Source organism: Protomyctophum bolini (genome assembly GCF_963924005.1).
Source record: "Protomyctophum bolini genome assembly, chromosome: 13".
NCBI lineage: Eukaryota > Metazoa > Chordata > Actinopteri > Myctophiformes > Myctophidae > Protomyctophum > Protomyctophum bolini.
The window spans coordinates 5204367-5223726 of NC_137874.1; the positions used below are offsets into that span (position 1 = coordinate 5204367).

General features: G+C 40.4%; 2 protein-coding genes across 2 annotated transcripts in view; both read right to left on the reverse strand.

The window, feature by feature from the left end:
- Window positions 1-4054, reverse strand: part of nectin3b (nectin cell adhesion molecule 3b) — a 29228-nt gene extending 25174 nt beyond the window's left edge. The window contains exon 1 of the mRNA XM_080781004.1: window positions 3926-4054. Within this exon, the coding sequence (XP_080637130.1) occupies window positions 3926-4001 (76 nt within the window). The 5' untranslated portion in view covers window positions 4002-4054. The remainder of the gene's footprint in view (window positions 1-3925) is intronic.
- A 3354-nt stretch (window positions 4055-7408) lies between these two features.
- Window positions 7409-16299, reverse strand: ppme1 (protein phosphatase methylesterase 1). The gene is made up of 14 exons (XM_080779867.1): window positions 15975-16299; window positions 13881-13974; window positions 13229-13321; window positions 12993-13050; window positions 12409-12460; window positions 11638-11792; window positions 11395-11485; window positions 10732-10797; window positions 10486-10618; window positions 9571-9700; window positions 8789-8833; window positions 8578-8642; window positions 8383-8450; window positions 7409-7771 (listed from the first exon to the last, which is right to left on the reverse strand). The coding sequence occupies exons 1-14, from the start codon at window positions 16058-16060 to the stop codon at window positions 7768-7770; spliced, it is 1140 nt and encodes a 379-aa protein (XP_080635993.1). The 5' UTR covers window positions 16061-16299; the 3' UTR covers window positions 7409-7767.
- Between the last annotated feature and the right edge of the window lie 3061 nt (window positions 16300-19360).

Genomic DNA, 19360 nt, shown 5'->3' on the forward strand with positions numbered 1-19360 from the left:
TGTTTAATTTCAGCCCAAAATGAATATTCACATGACATAAGTGTATAGATAAATACCTGCAATTTGATCTGTTGCCAGGGGCAGATACATAATCTTTGATTGGTACAGCATAATTTCAGTACCAAGAGTGTCCATAAACATGACAGGTTGGTCACATCAGCCAGAGTGCACTGTGATGCCTCAACAACATATTGCCCATTTGGGCATAATTGGCAATTAGACTTTTAAGCTGCCTATGGCACTAGTTTTCCTCCCCTAAAGTACGCTTAAGAAATGTGTTTTGCAAAAATCCACCTGTTGGTGACACTATAACAGGCCAATGTGAAAATGGTGGGATATATTCCTCAGCCTAGTAGAAAAGTCCATGAAAGATTTCATGTAAATTGCATGCTGCAATCTGGAGTAATATCAAATTCAAAACATGTGTTTTACTAAAAATCGGCCTCCTGGTGGCGCTATAACAGGCTGTTCTGGAAAGTTTGGGGCAGAGGTTCATTGTTGGCATCCAGGAAGTGTGTGTGCAAAATGTGGCATCGACCGGGTTAACGGTGCCAGAGATTAGCTGTAAACAGACGGACGGACGCACACACAATCCTGCAAACTTTGAAAGCCAATGTTAGCCAATTAAGATGGAATATAAAATATTGGACGGATCCGTCTTGAACACATGACTATAGAGAGAGTGTATAATGATGTATAATGAGTGCAAAATAATAATAATAACTTTATTTATATAGCACTTTTCTGGACAAAGTCACAAAGTGCTGCACAACAACAAAAACATACTCTCTCCCCATGCCTTCGGCCTGGTGGAGACAAAAATGCTTGTCTCCAGGACATGCACTCTGCAGTCCTGCATCCCGAGTGCAATTGTTGTCATTCCACGGAAATTGGGACATTGTAAGCTTTGCGTTCTTAAATACTGAAGAAAATAGTGCAGAGGTCTTACATTTTTCTCTAAAAACTACCTCTCTAGGATAAAAATAGGGTGTGCTGAACTTAAGCTCCTTTAGAGAGTTATATTCCAACTTGTTCCGTCAAAGGGTTAGACTTTAGCCTAAACAAACTTGTGAGCTGATCATAAGATCCAGACAAGACTCATCCTTTCATAGGTGGTGAGTGGCGACTCGTGAACTAGAGTCCAACCGATGACAGATTATTGAGTCCAATGCTAATCCAGAGTTTGGAGAGTCGTAAAGCACGGATTACCAATGTTTTTGACAGATTTCTTTAAAAGGGGCAAAGTGCACAAGGAAATATTTGCACGTCCATTTAGCTCTGATGCAAATGACCAGTAATGAGTTGACCACACACTGATTGGACCTTCATCAAAGTGTCTTGAACACACTCTTGATGAGTTCCAGAGGGACTGAAACATCAGTCTTTAAGGGATATTTCACTTTCAAACATGTTTGGGGTCATTTTAACATCTACTCATACTCAGGCTTCTGTGTTTCACCCCAGACAGTTATTAAGTTGCTTGAGTCAGTATTTAGATATTTTATATGAATTTTAAATCAGACACGTACATCCCCTTCCTCTACAAACAGATTGTAACTTCAAACTCCTTTTTAACCATGTTGAACTCATTGAAAACAGATCTGTCGTTCCAATCCACTGTATGTATTTTATTTAAAAAACACATTTCTAAAATAATAAAACACGGCTAGTCGGCTACCTCGCACATTAGAAGGACAGTATTAGTCACCAGAACCGTGTGTACGTACGTGTGTTTTCATATACAGTATATAAGTGTAAATGTAATAAATTGCTGCTGCTGATAAATTGAGCAAGAGCAGCGTATGGATTTTGCTTCATTAAAAAAGAACAAAATCTTTAAATCAATATTTGATAAAAGTTTGAGAACATTTCACGTGTAAGCAAAAAAAAAGCAAAGAAAAGACATACATTTTGATAGAAATTTTGAAAACTTCAATGTAAAAAGGACATTTACCTTTATACAAAGAAGCAAACAAACAAGTCAATATAAAATACAAACTTTTATTCAACAACTTGCAGTCGCAACAACTTAAGACCTATTCAGGAATGTTAACCCCCCCCCCCCCCCCTTCAAGTGAGGCGCGCTCTTATCAAGTTATCATCATGCATCACATTCCGTGCTCAACCATCACAAATTACAAATGTCATTCCGGCCAATCACTTTTGGCATCTTCACTTTTTCTGCCCTCACTTATATCATCAATATGTACTTTGCTCAGCCAATCACAAGCCAATGTTTGTGTCCTGTTCACACTTCAGTTCACACAAACCCGGAAAGCTGGGCATAGGCCGCCTCAAGACGATTAGACGATGTATATAAGCTCACAATGGTGCCGTGTTGTGAGCTTGTCGATAGGGCTAGATTCGTTCAACCATTTCCCACAAGAGGAATGCCAGGTCGAGTTGAAAAATCTGGACACATCGGCTGCATAATTGCAGATACTAATGTCGTCAACAATGGCTCTAGTGTCCCTGAAGTGAGTTCAGCTTTTGATGCTGAACTTTGAGAGTGCTTCCCTTAATGAGAAGTCATCCAGCAAAGCCAAGTGTGTTAGTTATGTCGAGTACAATGAAGGGAAATACCAATATACAGTATTAATTTGAATTCAAACCAAACAAAGTATTACATTCTGAAACAAAAATATGAAAATGACGTGACATATCAATATTCAACATTAAGCGACATGTGTTGCTAAACCATGCAGATTGCAGACTCACCATGAATGTTAACATAAATACTAATAGAGGTGCTCTGTGGAGCAAGGGTAAAGTATACCTAGTACCCATCATCGAGGAATCTAGGTTCAAATCCACCATGGTGAATCTGGCTTACCGAGTGTCTACTCTAGGCCTATATGAACACAATTGGACATATTTGGGAGAGGGAAGCCGGGCTGGAAGGGCAAGCTTTGTCACTCAATGGTACTAGGGTCAAAACAGTGGGAGGAATTAATTGGTTTGGTATAATGACTAAATTGGGAGAAAATGGGGTAAAACAAATTGTTGGCTACTCTTAATTTATAATAATGACTTTCTTCATTTTTCCCCCAGAAGTCAAAGTGGTTAGGGTTTGTTGTATCCCATGAGACAAGCTATGACATTTCACAGTACACTCACAGGTCAATTGTCATATGCAAAAATAAACAATGTGTGCTACTTTTGTATGGGTTTATACCATGTTAGAAAGCAGCCAGTGTGTAGACAACACGCAACAGGCACTGAAATGATTATATACCTTAGTAAGCCTACTGGCTGACAGTGACAATATAGTCGGTTCGGGTTGATTGGGATGCTGGGCTTCCAAGAGTTTGGGGGGGGGGAGAGTTAGTAAATTAACAATGACGTCATCCTTTTAACTAATATGGGCATAAAGAGTCTGCGATCCACTGTGGGCACCGTGTTGCCGTCTCTAAATATTTCACACCGACATCCACGGAGGGCCAAGTTAAAATGCTAACATTTGAAATGATATACCTGCCAAAAGGAAGAGGGGTGATATTCTGGAGCCAACATGGCTGCCACTCTACATACAGTGACCTAACTGCTCACGGTTTCTATGGAGTGTTTCTATGGTAGCCGCCCGCCGGGGCCACACCGTCATCTGCGGCGGCGCTATCATTCCAAAGCACTGGACTTGGAAGTTCATTGCAAGTTCTCTTTGAGTCTTTGGTCTTCAAATGTCCGTCTTACTTATTTATTTTTAATACGCCAATAATTATATGGCTTTAAAATGTATATTGCCTTCACTTTAGTGTCTGCTGTACCCCAAAGTTATAACTGCATAAATAAATAGACATGCCGAGAGTGCTCCCATGCAGGGCGCGCCGAGACAACCCCGCCGGCTGCAGGTTTCAAAAACTGCACACAACTTCTGTTTATAGGCAGAAATAAATGAAAACCAACTACCTGAGCGTGCATGACGTACCTGTGATGCTGTACAGTACGAGGTGAAATAAAGCCACCTTGCACCGGCGATAGGTCCAGTGATAGGACAGTGACATTTTTCTTTTCAAAGCGGTGTTGTCTTATTTCTTTCACAAAGCAGCAGACGCGTGTACGTTCCCATTGAATGCTATCTGCTCAACTATGCAACCTCCTCGGCAACAACTCCACCAAACTGCATGTGGAGGACCGTACCACCACACAACACCCAGCAGGGAGAGAATAAAGGCATGTTGGACGGTACCATGACTAAACACTGAGCAGGGACGGGGAGCTCACCTAAAACTATATAGAGGTCCACCCACGAAGAATGAACATTACGTCATGCTTGTTGAGAGCCGCACATATTCGATTGTGTGTAATATTTTTTCTTTGTTACACCCCCCCCCCCTCGCTGTCTCGGTCACTTCATTTAATGGTAAAATTATCGTTTGTGTTTATAGTGGTAGGCTATAATATTATAGGACCAACAAGTGGATGTAACCTGGAATGATGCTTGACATCATGTAGGCTACATCAGTGAAATTAAAAAATGAACCGTTCACAGATACTGGCTGCAAAATGTATAAATATATATTTAGGAGTTGTAGAGAAATATTGTGATTAGGCGGCAAACACGAATGGCTTTAGCGAATGATTATTGCACATTTCTTTCTTTTCAGTTTTGTCTGCTTTTATTTAGCCTGCCGCTATGTGTTTATTGCGCCGACCGACGACATGTGAATGATGTGGTACCTCGTAACCTCGATGTCCGTAGTACTCTAGCCAGCCCAGTGAAGCAAGTTAATCCTTGCGAAGTAAATGCGGGGTCACGGCTCACCCCTCCTGCTGTCTGCTGTCACAAAGCTAACCAGGTCATTGCTTTAATTTGAGTCGCAGTGTTGTCCTCTCTAGAGAGCCACAAGGGACACAATTACGCGCCTCTCCTATTAATCCCCACTATATAGTGGTTGCACTGTTCATATGTGAGTATCTTTCTATAGGCTATATAGAGAATCTCAATGCCGTACTGCTCAGATTCAAAACGACTTGCACTCATATTAAAGTTATGTTGTGGTCACAAAAGCTGAAGCATTTCACAAGACAGTCTCAGACTCAGCCACATAAGTATAGGTTTTAAGCTTGAGGTCAATTAACTTCTAGGCCTAAAAACCCAAACTGAACATTTAGCCTGAACAGTTCAGTATGGCATTGGCTATATTACTTTGCATCGTCTTCATACGTTTGGGTTGTACTTTAGACGTTCCATCTGAGCCGTTTCCATTTATTGGGACAAGTGTGGGGGTTATATATATTTAACCATTTATTGCCACCTCAGCAAACCCAGTTTCCTTATCTTTTTAATAACCTCAGTAAAATGTCCTTGCTGTGCACAGTACTGTATAGGTCTATTCATAATCGGAGCAACACAAAATACCACTGGTGTAGAATTGTAGATATAGAAGGTTCAATGTTCTTTATTGTTTGTGCACAGCACAAGTTCATAAGAGAATAATGTGCCTTTGTCAATAGCTTCTTGGACATTGTGGCAGCATAGATAAAAACAATAGTGAGTGTTGGGCGAGTGGACTGGGTGGGACCAAAGACAAATATGGGACTAAAATAATAATATTAATAATGAAAAAGCGTGAGCATGCATGCATGAAATGGCTTCAAAGTAATTAACAGAAACCAAACACATGCATAGGCCTATGTCAGTAAACAACCCCTTCTTTTCTCCCCTTGATACTGCTCCTTTCTCTCTGTGGAATGTTGTTCAAGGCCTCAAGTGCCCTCTCATGAGGGTAAGGATGTATGGAGAGGGTCCTCAATGATCCCGAAGTAAAAGATCAGTTAAATTAGACCACCTGTCCCTTCAAACCATTCTGTTGTTCTATGGTTCAGCTCCCCCTGCCTTGTTTACCCACATAAACTGGTCTCTCTTCTTGTCTGTCCCCTCCACTATCCTTTTTCTGGTGCCAAGTATCTGAACCACGCAGGAACTGAGAGAACATACAGCTAGCTATGAATGTAAAAACGTTCAATAACAGCCATTGGTGGATAGGATAGGTGTACAATAGGCCTATATACAACATACACATACACTAGACCAGGCAGTCAAATCCAGTATCCATTCAAAATGTAAACATATAACTGAGCTGTTAAAATAGCATTCTGGATTGTACTGTGCAGAAAAACACAACCGTGGCGACTGATGGGAAACTTATGAAGCTGTGGCGACATCTGCTGGTCAAAACAATAAATGCATACAAATACCTTTGGCAAGGCTAGTGTAGACTGTAGACTACTGTATATTTCCATCTAATTGGATTTAACCCTGTTAATACATTTTTTTAGCTGGATTTAAATTGTATTCAGTGTTGATTTCGTCAGCTATGACAAAAAATGTTCGTCGACCACCTTTTTTCACTGACAAACAAAACGGAAACTAAATGAAAACTAAGCTATGATGACTAAAACGGAGACTAAATCTATTCACAATTTCGTCAAGAAATAAAAACTAGACTAGATCTACAAGATCTTGTTGTGAACTTGTAGATCTGCAAGTGTAAAATCAGCCATTACAGTGGCATCAAGGCCCGCCAAAATACATTTTAGTTGACTAAATCAACTGTACTTAGTTGACTACATTTTTTTATTTAGTCGACTAAAACTAGACTAACATTGCAGGTGACTAAAATGAGACTAAAACTAAATGAAAACTATTGAAGACTATATGACTAAAACTAAAACCAAAATCAATACCGATTGTATTTTAGGTAAAAGAAAAGAACAGGTAAATTTTTCTTTTTAAATGACTCAACCTGTGCTACTTAACCTGAAGAAAAAAAACATCTTTGCATATCTCTCTCACATGTTACTAAATCAAGCTGTGAATCAAAGTGATAGTTGAATTTTGTATTACCAAACATTATGGTGGAGATGTTTGGTTAGATTCATAGTACTCTACTGTATCTTATGTGTCTCTACATGTACTCCGTTACATACATGGGCTTCTATGCCCTTTAATCATGACCTTACATGGTGAGGCCAGTGGTGTTAAAATGATACCAGTTATGTAGGCCAAATAATGCTTCTATAGCAGCTTGACTCTTTGTGACACAAGGGCCAGCCTTGTTAAAGGCCCAGAAGGTTAAAGACCCAGAAGGCTCTTCTTCCTGACTGTGATTAAGTGTGAAATAAACCTCTAAAGGTGGTTGCACACTGGACCCGTTTTCTCGGAAAACCGACGGAAAAACGTTGCTAAAAATCCAAAAACGTGTCCAGTGTGCAGGGACCTTTACTGTGGCCTTTGGATCATAATGTACATGAATAAATTCACAACATTTGGGAGCATTCAAAACAGTGTCCACTGTGCAGATTTTCTCTTCTTTCTCATTGGCTTTTGTCAATAGACAAACAAGAGTTTCTTTTTTTTTTAACAATGTGATATACTGTAGCAAAAAGTTAAGTAGATGTCTGTTGGTGTTTTGTTTTTCTATATCCATCTTTAATCATCATTCTTTAAATCCAAAATATTAAACACATATCACAACAGTCAATCACGTCAAAATAGACCATAAACAATGATTGCGTCAAAGGTATAAAAACAAATAATAAGAAAAAGATTAAGATCTTGGGCAAGCAAAGCCAAATCCATGCATTCCAAAGGAATCTAATAAAATAAGGCAAAGCTGGAAGGTGCAATAATAATAACAATAATAATAATAATGTTTATTGTACTTGTAATATTTTCTTGAGTTTGGTGTTAAATTGTACGATGTCCATGGATCTCCACACATTTTCTCTATGGCTGCTGGCTATGTGTATACTGGACACTGTAAATTAGCTGTAAAAGAATGATCAACAACATTAAATGTATTTTTTTCCTCATAATTTCAGATCCAATACTCCCATATACTGTATAATATTATGAACCCTTTGTGAGGATCAGAGATCAGATTGGTGTCATTCAAACCCCAATGAGCCATTTCATATTTAAATGAGTGCAGATCATTCTGGCTCAAGTTAATATTGAAAGATACAACTAATTCAGTCTCAAAGCTCCCCCCCCCCCCGGTTAAGGCAGATGGTGGTCGATTTGGTGCTGTATAAATTAAATTGACTGGATTTGATAAATAGACAATACTACTACTACCGTATTGTGCCAAATATAAGACGACTCTGATTATAAGACGACCACCATTTTTCAAGACTCATTTGTGGAAAAAGAACATTGAATGTCAAATAGTCTAGTCCCCGATTATAATACGACCCCGTTTGTTGGGATATTTCCATTGGAGAAAAACAGTCTTATATGCAGGACAATAAGGGGTAAATTACATGATACTACTCATGCATGCCATGGCTTATACAGTATGATCATCAGTGCAGCTTGATATAAATATTCATATTAAATCTACCACAAGAACTGTAAAGTTAAATAGGATTTGCTCTTACCACAGGTATCCCTCCTTAAATTCAGTGAATTTGTGCCGGACCATAAATGATGCTATAGCATCTGCTACCTGGTAAGAAATAAGACGTTGAAACCAAAGCCCACTGCATCCTACAAACTGTCCTCTACAACAACAACAACAACTCAGAAAAATATTTTAGCCACAGTATTTGCTCAGGTAAATACAGTAAACATACTTTTTCGGGAACATCCTCGTGGACAGCATGGCCACACTGAGGAAGAACCTGCATCTGAAACTTCCCTGTAGAGAAACAGATTACCAATGGTCGCAAAATCATGAACCTTGAATTTCATTATGAATTGCGATCTAAAGTCGTTGACATTGGTTTCACACTGACGGACAGAAAAGTGAAATAGAATGAACCAAATGCATGCATCGCTCCTCACCTTGCATCTGCCCAATAGTTAAGTCTTTATCAAGCCTGTCCACTCCTATGGAGGACAGAAATTTAACATTTTTAGACAGTGGTGTTAATTAACAGTGTGTCAGTGACATACAGTAGTACTTTTGTCAGTGATACTGATAGGCTTGAGTGCAATTGCTATGACTATATTATATGTAAACATCCAAATACCCTGCAATACCAAAACTAGTTGAAATCAATAATAACTAGGAAAGTTGCACAGGTATCCTATATAGTCATATAGAGATAGTGTGTACCTATTTGCGTGATGTATGAATAAAATCTGCAGCAGCAATATAAAAAAATGGGTTTTGCAAAAATTGGCCTCATGGTGGCGCTTTAAACAGGCCGTTTTGGAAAAGTTGTGTCAGACTGTTTGCAGTTTCGTAGCTACCCACCTAACCTAACCCTAACCGCATGTCGGGATTTCTGCATATAGAACCTTTGGTGTGTCGGATAAGCGTGCGCACCCCCCAGAGATTAACTGATTAACTGGTCCCCAGGAAGGACGGACACACGGACGAGCGAATGGACGTAATCTTCGCCATGCTATTGCCTGGTGGACACAATAACTGTACAACATAGCTCTGTACTCAAAATGTATTTAAAACATGTCGTGATGTACAGTCATGTTGGTTTGTTGTGCAGAACCTAGTGAAAAACGTGGTAATTTGGACCACACCAACATGTCCAAATTCAATCTATTCGATGGCAGCATTCTTCAGCACAAACAGTGAAAAATAGTCGTTTTTTTAAAGAACTAACCAGCAAGGAGAAGCAGTTTAGGCACAGAGACTGAGAGAAAGAGAGCAGACAAGCCTCTAAACCAGCCATCCCAGTATTTCTCCGTCTTTGACAGATCCACTCGCCAAGTAAAAACATTCTCCTTCTTCACCTGTATGGACAGAGTTCATGTTAACACACATACAGTACACACACAAACTCTCAGTAAGAAAAAAAACATTTTACTCAGCTAGCTGAGCTGGCCCTATCCCTTAACTTAACCTAACCGTAAACCTTCACCGCAATCCTAACCCCCCCCCAAAAAAAACATAATTCTTCCAAGAGTAGCAAATTATTTTGTTCTCTTTTTCATTTCTGTGTGTTGTCACTGCTGTTGTACCTTTCTGGCTCACCTGCCAGTAAGGAGCCCCCACCGGGAGGATGCAGAACCTCCATCCTGCTCCTCCCGCCAAACACTCCCTGCTGACAGGTGCCGCCCCAGCCTGTAGGAATGCATGTAGTGACAAATATCACCCCCAGCCCGGATTCCCTCCCATAAACATGGGCCAATTGTGTTCGCAAAGCCGGATGCACCGCCGTGGATTCAAACCCCCTTGACTCCAGAGTGGTGGGCATTAGGGCTCTATCTTGCACCACACTTATCCCTAAACTTATTTGCCATTTCATACTATTTTGAAAAACATTTTAAAATAGTTCAACTAGCCGATCTACATCGAGACGTTGTGAGCCTGTAGATCGGCTATTTTAAACTATTTTAAAAGGGTTTTTTAAATAGTTAAAAATGGCAAATAAGTTTAGGGATAAGGGTTAAGGGGTGGCGCAAGATATAGCCCTAGGTATTTTACCAGCCCATAGAAAACCTTTTCCTCATGCAGAGTAGAAAAATATATTTTGGGACCCATAAAGTTAGTGAAACATAAGACAGACAGAACAAACCTCTCTGTCATCTTCTTTCAATCTTTTATTGTTTGACCCCTCTCCTTCTCCTTCTTCTTCCTCTTCTTCTTCTTCTTCTATTATTCCTTCGATGCTGGTAGAAACACCTGTACTGATGACGGTCTCCTCCATTCTAAAAATGTCGGGAGAGAGGATCACATATACTGTAGTTGATTGGCTGAGAAGGTCAGACACAAGGGCAGCATCTGATGTACCGTACAGCCTACAGTACCCACACAAACATACTTTGTTATTTGACCTCCCATGGACACCCGTGCTGACTCTATGTTTCGGATCTGTCCACTCTTCACACTGAAAGAAATATAGAGTACAGTATATGGACATTTAATGCTGGAACATTTCATGAGTTACATTCTTGCTAATCTGTACCCTTTGGGAGTAGGAACAACTCTCAATGTCAGACTTTTAGCACACAAACACAAACAAAGCAGAATTTGTCAATAATGACATTTCAAAAGCAGACAGTGATTTATTTTTACGGTGTGTCTCTGTGGAAGGCTAGCCATGTCTATAAAGAGGGTTGATCTGCGTTTGTGTCAATGTCAATCAGTGCCACATTTCTTGTGCACACTGCCAATAAGCCAAAGACGATCTACAAATCCTTCTTTCAGTTAATAATGGAAGTCAGTGGGGCTCAAAACATCCATAATTGTATACAATTGGTAGGATTGGTGTTTGCAAACATTTTTGTGCTAAATCTGTGAAGAGAGTTAGACCTGTTCGACCGTGCAATGTAACTCAAGACTATTTTGGATTATCCAATTTAAATCAAAGGAGCAACTATTGAAGATACGTCCCCAGCATTTGTTTAATACGTTTAATAGTGCTTTAAGGCCATAGTCACTACTTTGACTATAAACCTAAAGTACCGTATGCATTTTTTTTTACCTCCATTCAATGGCATTCTCCAGGGACTTGAAAGTCTTTGGCCGACTCCGGAGGAAATTCTGCATACTGTTCAAAGCATCCATTGCTGTGCCTGACCACAATCACAGGACGTTTTTCATGTTACACCAATTAGAAAAGTAATGGAAACCTGCTAAATTGGAAGACAGCTAGAATAAAGAACAGTTAGAACACACACAGCTCTTACCAATTTATATCTACAACAACGCAAGCACGCGTGTTTACCTTCGACAACATCAATGACACAGAGGCCAAGTAGGGATGGTATGTGATTGGCAGCTGCTGTGTGAACTCCGATAGCACCACCCATGCTGTGTCCGACAATCATGATAGGTGGAGGGTTTTCGCCGTACAGAGCCTCCACTACTTTACCAATATCCCTTTAAAAAAAAGAAAAAACAGCAAAATCTGTATTATTTTAATGCCAACTTTAAAATGTTCACGTGTAATTTCCCCAATAACTCAATCTAGTATTTCTGAATATAAACTGGCCTGATTGATAATAGTGAGGGAAAACTGAGATTCTAATGCTGTAAATCTGTGGAACATTTTGATGACAGGGACCCCCGAGTTGAAGTATTTGGCCAATAAAATACTTCAACGAAAGACGTGGGGTAAAATGTAAGTCCTTTCATTCTAGCAAATAAGGGGACAGCAGCAGATGTTCATGGACAAACAAACTTTCCAACAGCATAGTAATAATAAACCTCAATGATGAACTACAGCATGGGGTCCCTTTTAACATCCCAAAACACTCCCGAGGCGTTGAGTAATGATCATGTATGGATGCAGGAAATCTTGTTCTTCCCCAATTCATCAAATAGTCGCGCTTTTAAGTAGGACGTTTTGCCACCGTGCCTAATGTAAATAATTTGTTTCCACACACAATCCTGCAAGTCTACTGTACATATGCCACTCGTTTTCCTTTCTATGCAGCAAGGATAACAATAGAATAATGGAAGGAATGCGTTTGTGTTGTTTGACCGGACAACTTACTTGGCCATTGTGTCTGCAGAGAGATCATCATCATCTTTCACTTTAGTGTCACCTGCAATACAGCAGAGAAAAGTATTTGACAATTTGTTACATCTGAGGCTAAAAATGCAGGAGGCAGAGTAAGAGCGAATGTACTACCATGTAGACTCAACATTGAAAACAAGGCAATCTTGGCATTAAAAACATGCCAGGCAGGCATGCCACATTAGTGCACTAGGCGTAAGCTGAAAAAGTGCCTGCTCAGAGCAGAGCAATGGCCGTACTGCCAGCTCAGTGCCATCCGAGTGGCATACCGAATCAATCGATTGGGAAATCAATTACCGGTATAATAATTCTGTCATCGACATTGTCAACATACAGTATCCTCAACCTCAGCATGGGATACCAAAGTTACATGACCAATTGACCATGCTGCGAAGTAAGGCATGACAGCATGCATTGCTGCGTTGGTTAGGAATATCCTCGTGCATGAGTCAAACGCTTGCACAAGGAAAGGGTAAATTCCTAGATATTATTCTACTTTGTTGACATAACCTTACATAATGCTGGATCACTAAACTTTCAGGGACCCTTCTACCACTTACCATGAGATCGCAGATCCATAGCCACCACCCTGCAATTAATCCTGCCGAATATCACAGACTGCAAATGCACGAAGAAATTTGAAATGGTTAACACCGATCAATCGAGACAAAACAGCTTTGAAATGTAATGCAGCACTGCAGATGTGGAGGTACCGTATATGTCTTTTATTTTACAGTAACGTGGCTCACAGTGTGGAGGTACCGTATGTCTTTTATTTTACAGTAACGTGGCTCACAGTGAACACGGCCCAGGAGAGAGCAGAGTGACCTCCTCCGTGTAGCAGGAGCAGTACAGGACCATGAGACCCGCTGCAGTAAATTCTGAACAGGTGCACGGAAGTCAAGGAAATAGATGAAAGTCTTATGACAAAAAATAAATTATGTAATTGAAATCTACACATGATAATTAACCAAGCATAATATGCTCTTAATTAAGAGCAAAGTATATATAATATAATATAATATAGTAATATACTATGATATTTTGCTATTACTACTATGCCACATATTATGTAGCAATATGTGCTAAAAAGATAGTTTCTGCCTGGTTCGCTTCATATTCATACCTACGTTTGTTCACGTACTGTATATGCAGTACCTGAACCGTGAACAGTAGTGTTCCACTGTTGACCAATGAGCAGCTCTATCGCAGCATTTGGAGCGGACATGTTTAGCTACTTTCAACCTGGCTTCCCGATTTTCACCAGAAAAAGAACACACATTGTGAGTCTGTTGTTAAGGAGTGGGCATTGCTACTGTACTCTTGACTCACTATGCCAGAACCAAAGCCGAAAACAGGCAGGCTCCTCTAACCTTTTAGGTTACCAAGTCCACCCCACACCTCTAAAATTGGGTAAGAGAGAACATGAATAAGCATGATAAGGATATATCTTTTCCATTGTCATGTTCCACTTCGACGTCTTCCATTGTTTCAAAATACTGACTCCAGCACAGCGGGGTGAAATCTTTTTTCCGTCCAGGTCTATGAGAAATGGGGAACAACAAGAGAGGTTTTTAACTTGAACTGCATGTCAGCTGTTAAATGCCTAATTGCAGGTTATATGGCTATATGATTTGATTGCAATGACACAATGTAAACAAATTAATAGCAGTATACAAAATATAAACATTGCAGTGGAGTAGGGTGGCCAGACATCCGGTTTCACGCCGGACAGTCCGGTTTTAGACCCACCTGTCCTCCTCCCACCTCAACCTCTGGCCGGACACATAATTGTCCGTTTTTTTGTGATATACAGTGCTTGTGCCATAACTGTCATTTACGTCGTCTGCCTGGGTATTAAAATCTCCGCAGCGCTGCTCAGCTCCGAAGCGAGCCGGCCACACTGTCTTAAAAAGAGTGAGGGTGAGGCGAGTGGAGACGTTCGGAGTGTTGCCATGTCCGCTTAATTATAAGCGACTTTGGGCTTGTTTTATATAATAGGCTACTAAGCCTAGTCAGGCTTCTTTTGTGCTTGTTTTCATAGACATGGTTGCTTGGTTCTCTTCCAAAACCTGGCAACACTGCCAGTGGGATGGTCGGTTTGTTTGTTGAGCTCTCACAATCACTTTAGTATAGTTGATGCAGAGATAAATAAGCCAAATATGCCGAAATGAAAAACTACATTTAATGAGCAATGGAGCAAGGAACTCGACATCATAAAGAAAGGGAGGCTAAAGCACTGTGAATATATAGGCTACTGGCATCATTCTATGTCCCACACCGATGACCATAAGACTGTATAAAAAAAACACAAGAAAGAGATTAAACATAAAACATATCTAAACATCAAATAAAATAAATTGATTATAAAATGAATGGCCTTTGTGGTACCCTATAATTTAAAAAGGTTAATTTAATTAGCAAATATATGTTCTCTGTGGACATAATGCTGGAGAGGATAGTGGTGAAAATCAGGTGCAATAGTAGTAGTAATAATATTAATATCTGGGGGGGGGGGGGGGGGGGGGGTCGGGGGAGCGAGCCCCGCAAAAAGTGTCCTCCTTTCTGAGGTCTTGCAGGTGGCCACCCTAGGTCCAGACCTTTAATATACATTAAATCATGTTTCCTGTATTTTCAGCGCAGCCTATAGTGCAATTTGTAGAAAGTTTCAAATAATTTTCCATCTACAAATCAAACTCTTGTTCAGTGTTTTAGTAGTAGTTAGAGGTAGATGCAACATTGCATCATATACTGTCTGTGAAAGGATATATGATGAAACAAAAAAGCAAGGTGGAAAAAAGAGTCCTCGTGAGTCCTGACTGAGTCACGGTCACGACAAACAAGGGTAGAATGCTCTATCATCAATAACAACTGCCCACGCACATTTCAAGGTGGAGCGAAACGTCATAGCAGGATGCATATCAATATGTGAACGTTACAGAAACATGACGCATAGATAGTCTATACACCTGCCATCCTCATCACAGAACAGCAGGGATCACCACTGACAAAACAATCGTATTTCATTCCATTCAATATTATAAAACATTCAATAATACAATTTCAATCTACAATTAAAGACTCGTGTGTTTTTTAACGTACAACAGTATTTCAACTCAATATACAAAGTACATGTTATGTACCGTTTTTGTTTTGTAACTTCATTAGAATTAGACCTGTGGGCTGATGGCTTATTGGCTTTATAGAGACTCGGCTCACTCAACCTCACACTGAAAAAAGGCTGTCACAACAATATTGTAATGTGGAGTGGACCATATCTATGGAGTGGACCACCGCAGCAGGTTCAAAATACTCTATGCAAACTGGGACAATGCATTGCAGCCGACAGCTCTCCAAACTCTGCCAAGTGTGTCTATGCTAAGCTAACATTATTGTAAAATAGGCTTATAAACCAGACACCTCTCTATGGCCTCATTGGAGAGAGGCAGATTAGATGGCTCTGTGCTCAGCGGGAATCTGAGGATAGGTATAGCTAACAAAGTTGATAGCATGCTAACACAACATATAGTGGCTAAACTCACCCCATTCTCATCTTGGACCCCGACTGCAAACCACCTCCCATTGGAGGTCTGGAGGTTAATAAATTTAAATGTAACTGTTTCTCCATGTCGTCGACAGCGTGGAGTTTTGTTCTGTCAAGAACAATGCGATAGGAGCGCCCCTCTTTTTTGCAGCATATGATTCCTCCTCTTCAAACCCACAGTGAGAGGCACCACTCTCTTTCGTCCAGTTAAGCACTGGACAATCTCAGCTATTTCGGGCTATTCGAGTGCTTTGACGTTTTCCAACCAGAAGCAGTAGCCTACTGTCCACCTCAGCTCAGCCCACCATAATAGACCATATCATTCTTCTTCTTCGTTCAGTTATTCTACCGTGGATTCTTCTTCTTCTTCGTGGAAGAAATACATCTGACAGACTATGTGCTTGTATGGTTATTGGTGCCCTCCACAGGACAGTTTTTTTTAATCGATTTTAAAATATTATATTTTATATTTTATAATGGAAGTCAGTTAAAAAAAAACAGATGTTAGGCGCCAGAGCATCCAGCGGTTGCTGGAAAGAATGGCTGGTAGAGGGTGATGAGAAAATGTTTACCCACAATTTGACAACCCTGGGGTTTTTCCCATCGCTGGCAGCAAGCTGCTAGAAGAGTGTAGGCCGCAACCCCAGGGGGCATAGGGTTATCCATCACTCTTGCCTCCAAATGTGCCTGATGGTGGTATAGGCTACCATTGCAGGCATAGGGCTGCAGAGCCACTGCTCCCTGCCATCAAGCATGACGGCAGTACACCACTGATGGTACAACTAACAGGTGTCCCCACCGGTGCTCACATTGAAGAGAGTACAGACCCCCGTGTCCATGAACCCCCCCCCCCCCCCCCCCCCCCCTCCATTCACATGTTGGGTTTTTTCAATTATCTTTTTTATGTATTTTTTGACAAATAAATAATAATAAATAAAAAACATAACATAAAATAAATGAAAAAAGTAATTAGAAAAATAAAGAGATTTAACAGACCATTTTGAATGTTATTTGCAATGAAACTGAGTAGAAACTCAGACTCTGTAAGAAAGAAGTTAATGCTAAATGTATGCTGTGAAATGGAATAAATTCAAGTTCCATTCCACTGATTGAACAAAAGAGGGCAGTGTTACCAAAGTAAGTTTAAAGAACACAATTTCCATATGACAACACATAAATTAGTGGTAATAAAGAAGAGAAGAGTACAGCAACATATCTCAACACAGGTATGACCATTTGGAAACGGTATAAATTATTATTATTATTATTATTATTATTATTATTATTATTATTATTATTATTATTATTATTATTATTACCAGTAAGATGCCCTGAGGGCGAGAATTTGGGTGAGGTCGCACTGAAACAACAGGTCTGGGAATGCCCATATATGGACTTTTTTATTTTTTTATTTACGTTTTCGGGCCGGTATAGGGTGTAAAATGTGTGCTGATTAGTGAGGCCAGGCGGGGCCTCGGGCCAGCCCAGTTAGGGCCCAGGTGTATGGCTGGGCCTTAATTTTCGGGCCTATTGAGAACTCTATAGTTTACGCCGGCTGCCGGGCGCAGCTGCGCTAATAACTTTGGGGTGGGCCATGCATCTAGAGAGTTTGAATGGACAGGTCAAAAGGGAGACGTCCAAGATGAAGGAAGGGTGGGGAAGGATCAACATTATGGAATGTCAGAACAGGTCAGCTCCATATATAAGGGTTTGAGCTTTGAGGTCAGATGTAGAGTTACTGGCTGGCTCCATATATGCAGATCTAGGTGCAAATCAGCATATATCGGTGCAGGGAACCTTTGGCCAATAAGGGACCAATATTCTTTATGATGATGTACGACAATTAGAGCGCCCCTCACTTCACACGGGTGTGATCTTTCACTGTATGTTCACTTTTTGGAAGAATTGTTTCTTTGCCTGTTCTGTCAAGCCCAAGTCCCCAAATTAGGGACTGTAGGGTTAAAGTAGTTAAATCCCATGAGCTGATGTGATTAATAGTGTAAAGGACCACAGGGTGGTAAGTGATGATGGGGGGGGGGTTGGGATAACAGTAACTAGGCTTCTTGAGACACTCGCACACCGATATTCAATTTCATTTTCAGGGCCAGAGGGTAGTTAGTTACCCTCTGGCCTGAAGTTTCAGGGCTGTTGGGTTCGGCCAAATGACCAAGTTGTTTACCAGTCCAGCTATGTTCTCAAAGGTTACTGGACATTATGTTCCCACTAGGGTAACAAGTTACCTTCCCTTCCTTTCCTCCAGTGTGCGTACTGTTGTTCAGCACCTGAAACATTTTGGTCAGGATGTGCGTGCATCCCATTGGACTTAATCTCATTTAAGACTTCTTCACCTAAAACAAATATACCAAGGGCATTCAGATGTATGTTGCAGAACTGGCCAATGAGTCAGTAGCACAATTTTGAAAGTTGAGATTTGCGAAGACGTAGCCTATACTTGTCAGAACACAACGTTCTGACACACAACAGCAGGTGATTTTTTAGGAGACACTGGTTTGCATAGTTAACGGCTGGGCCTGAGTCTGACAGGGCCATGACCTACAGCTACCATGGAAAATCACACGTATAGGAATGCCTGCTAAGGACGTCACAGCACACCCAGCCTTCCTGGCATCTGGACCATACCCTTCTCTGCACGCAAACCTCTCCTTTTGTGCTCCTTTTGTGTTCGCAAAACACGAATGGCCTGATTCTGATGTAATCAATCAATCAATGAATCAATGAATCAATCAATCAATCGATTGCATACAGATGTCAGGTCCATTCCCCCACCCCAATGCATTGTATAGGGATGGACACACCATCGTATATAATCTTCCAAAGCACTGAGAAAAGGCTACAATACAAACAACAATCACTATATCATTATGTAAGTGAAAGCATAACAGCATGCTTGGAATCCAGACAGGCCTCACTGGCTGATTGGCTATATACAGCAACCAATGGGATCACGAGACAACTTTTATGTCAGCATGTGATGTTGAGGCAAACAGTTTCTTGGAAAGTACAGTAGTACATAAAATAACGAATGTGAGCATATGACAAATTGGAAGAAAACGAATTGCACAGTTCTTTAACACATACATATTTATTATTTAACAATACAAAATAAAACAAAAGAAAAAAGAAACATTATAGAGTACAATGGTTCTAATAAAATTAAATAAATCAATTCATTGTCAATTTTCTATTCTTCTTGTCTGTATACTACTTTCCAATTTCACAAAAGTGAAAACCAAAACAGAGGATGAAAACGGTTCCAGTGCCATTGGGTTCCATTAAAAGGCTGCAGTGCTGTTTGTGAGTGACCCCGGCATGTTTGTGTGATGAAGCAGATCAACAACTGCAGCTCAAGTAGCCGGGCCGTGT

Bases quoted from the DNA above. Each gene is read 5' to 3' on its own strand.
- ppme1 (XM_080779867.1), bottom strand. From the start codon at position 16,060: ATGGAGAAACAGTTACATTTAAATTTATTAACCTCCAGACCTCCAATG. The intron at 13,322-13,880 runs ATATCCTTATCA...ACTTCCGTGCAC, and splicing joins AACATGACAATGGAAAAGAT to CTGTTCAGAATTTACTGCAG. The intron at 12,461-12,992 runs GTAAGTGGTAGA...GCTGTATTGCAG, and splicing joins TATGGATCTGCGATCTCATG to GTGACACTAAAGTGAAAGAT.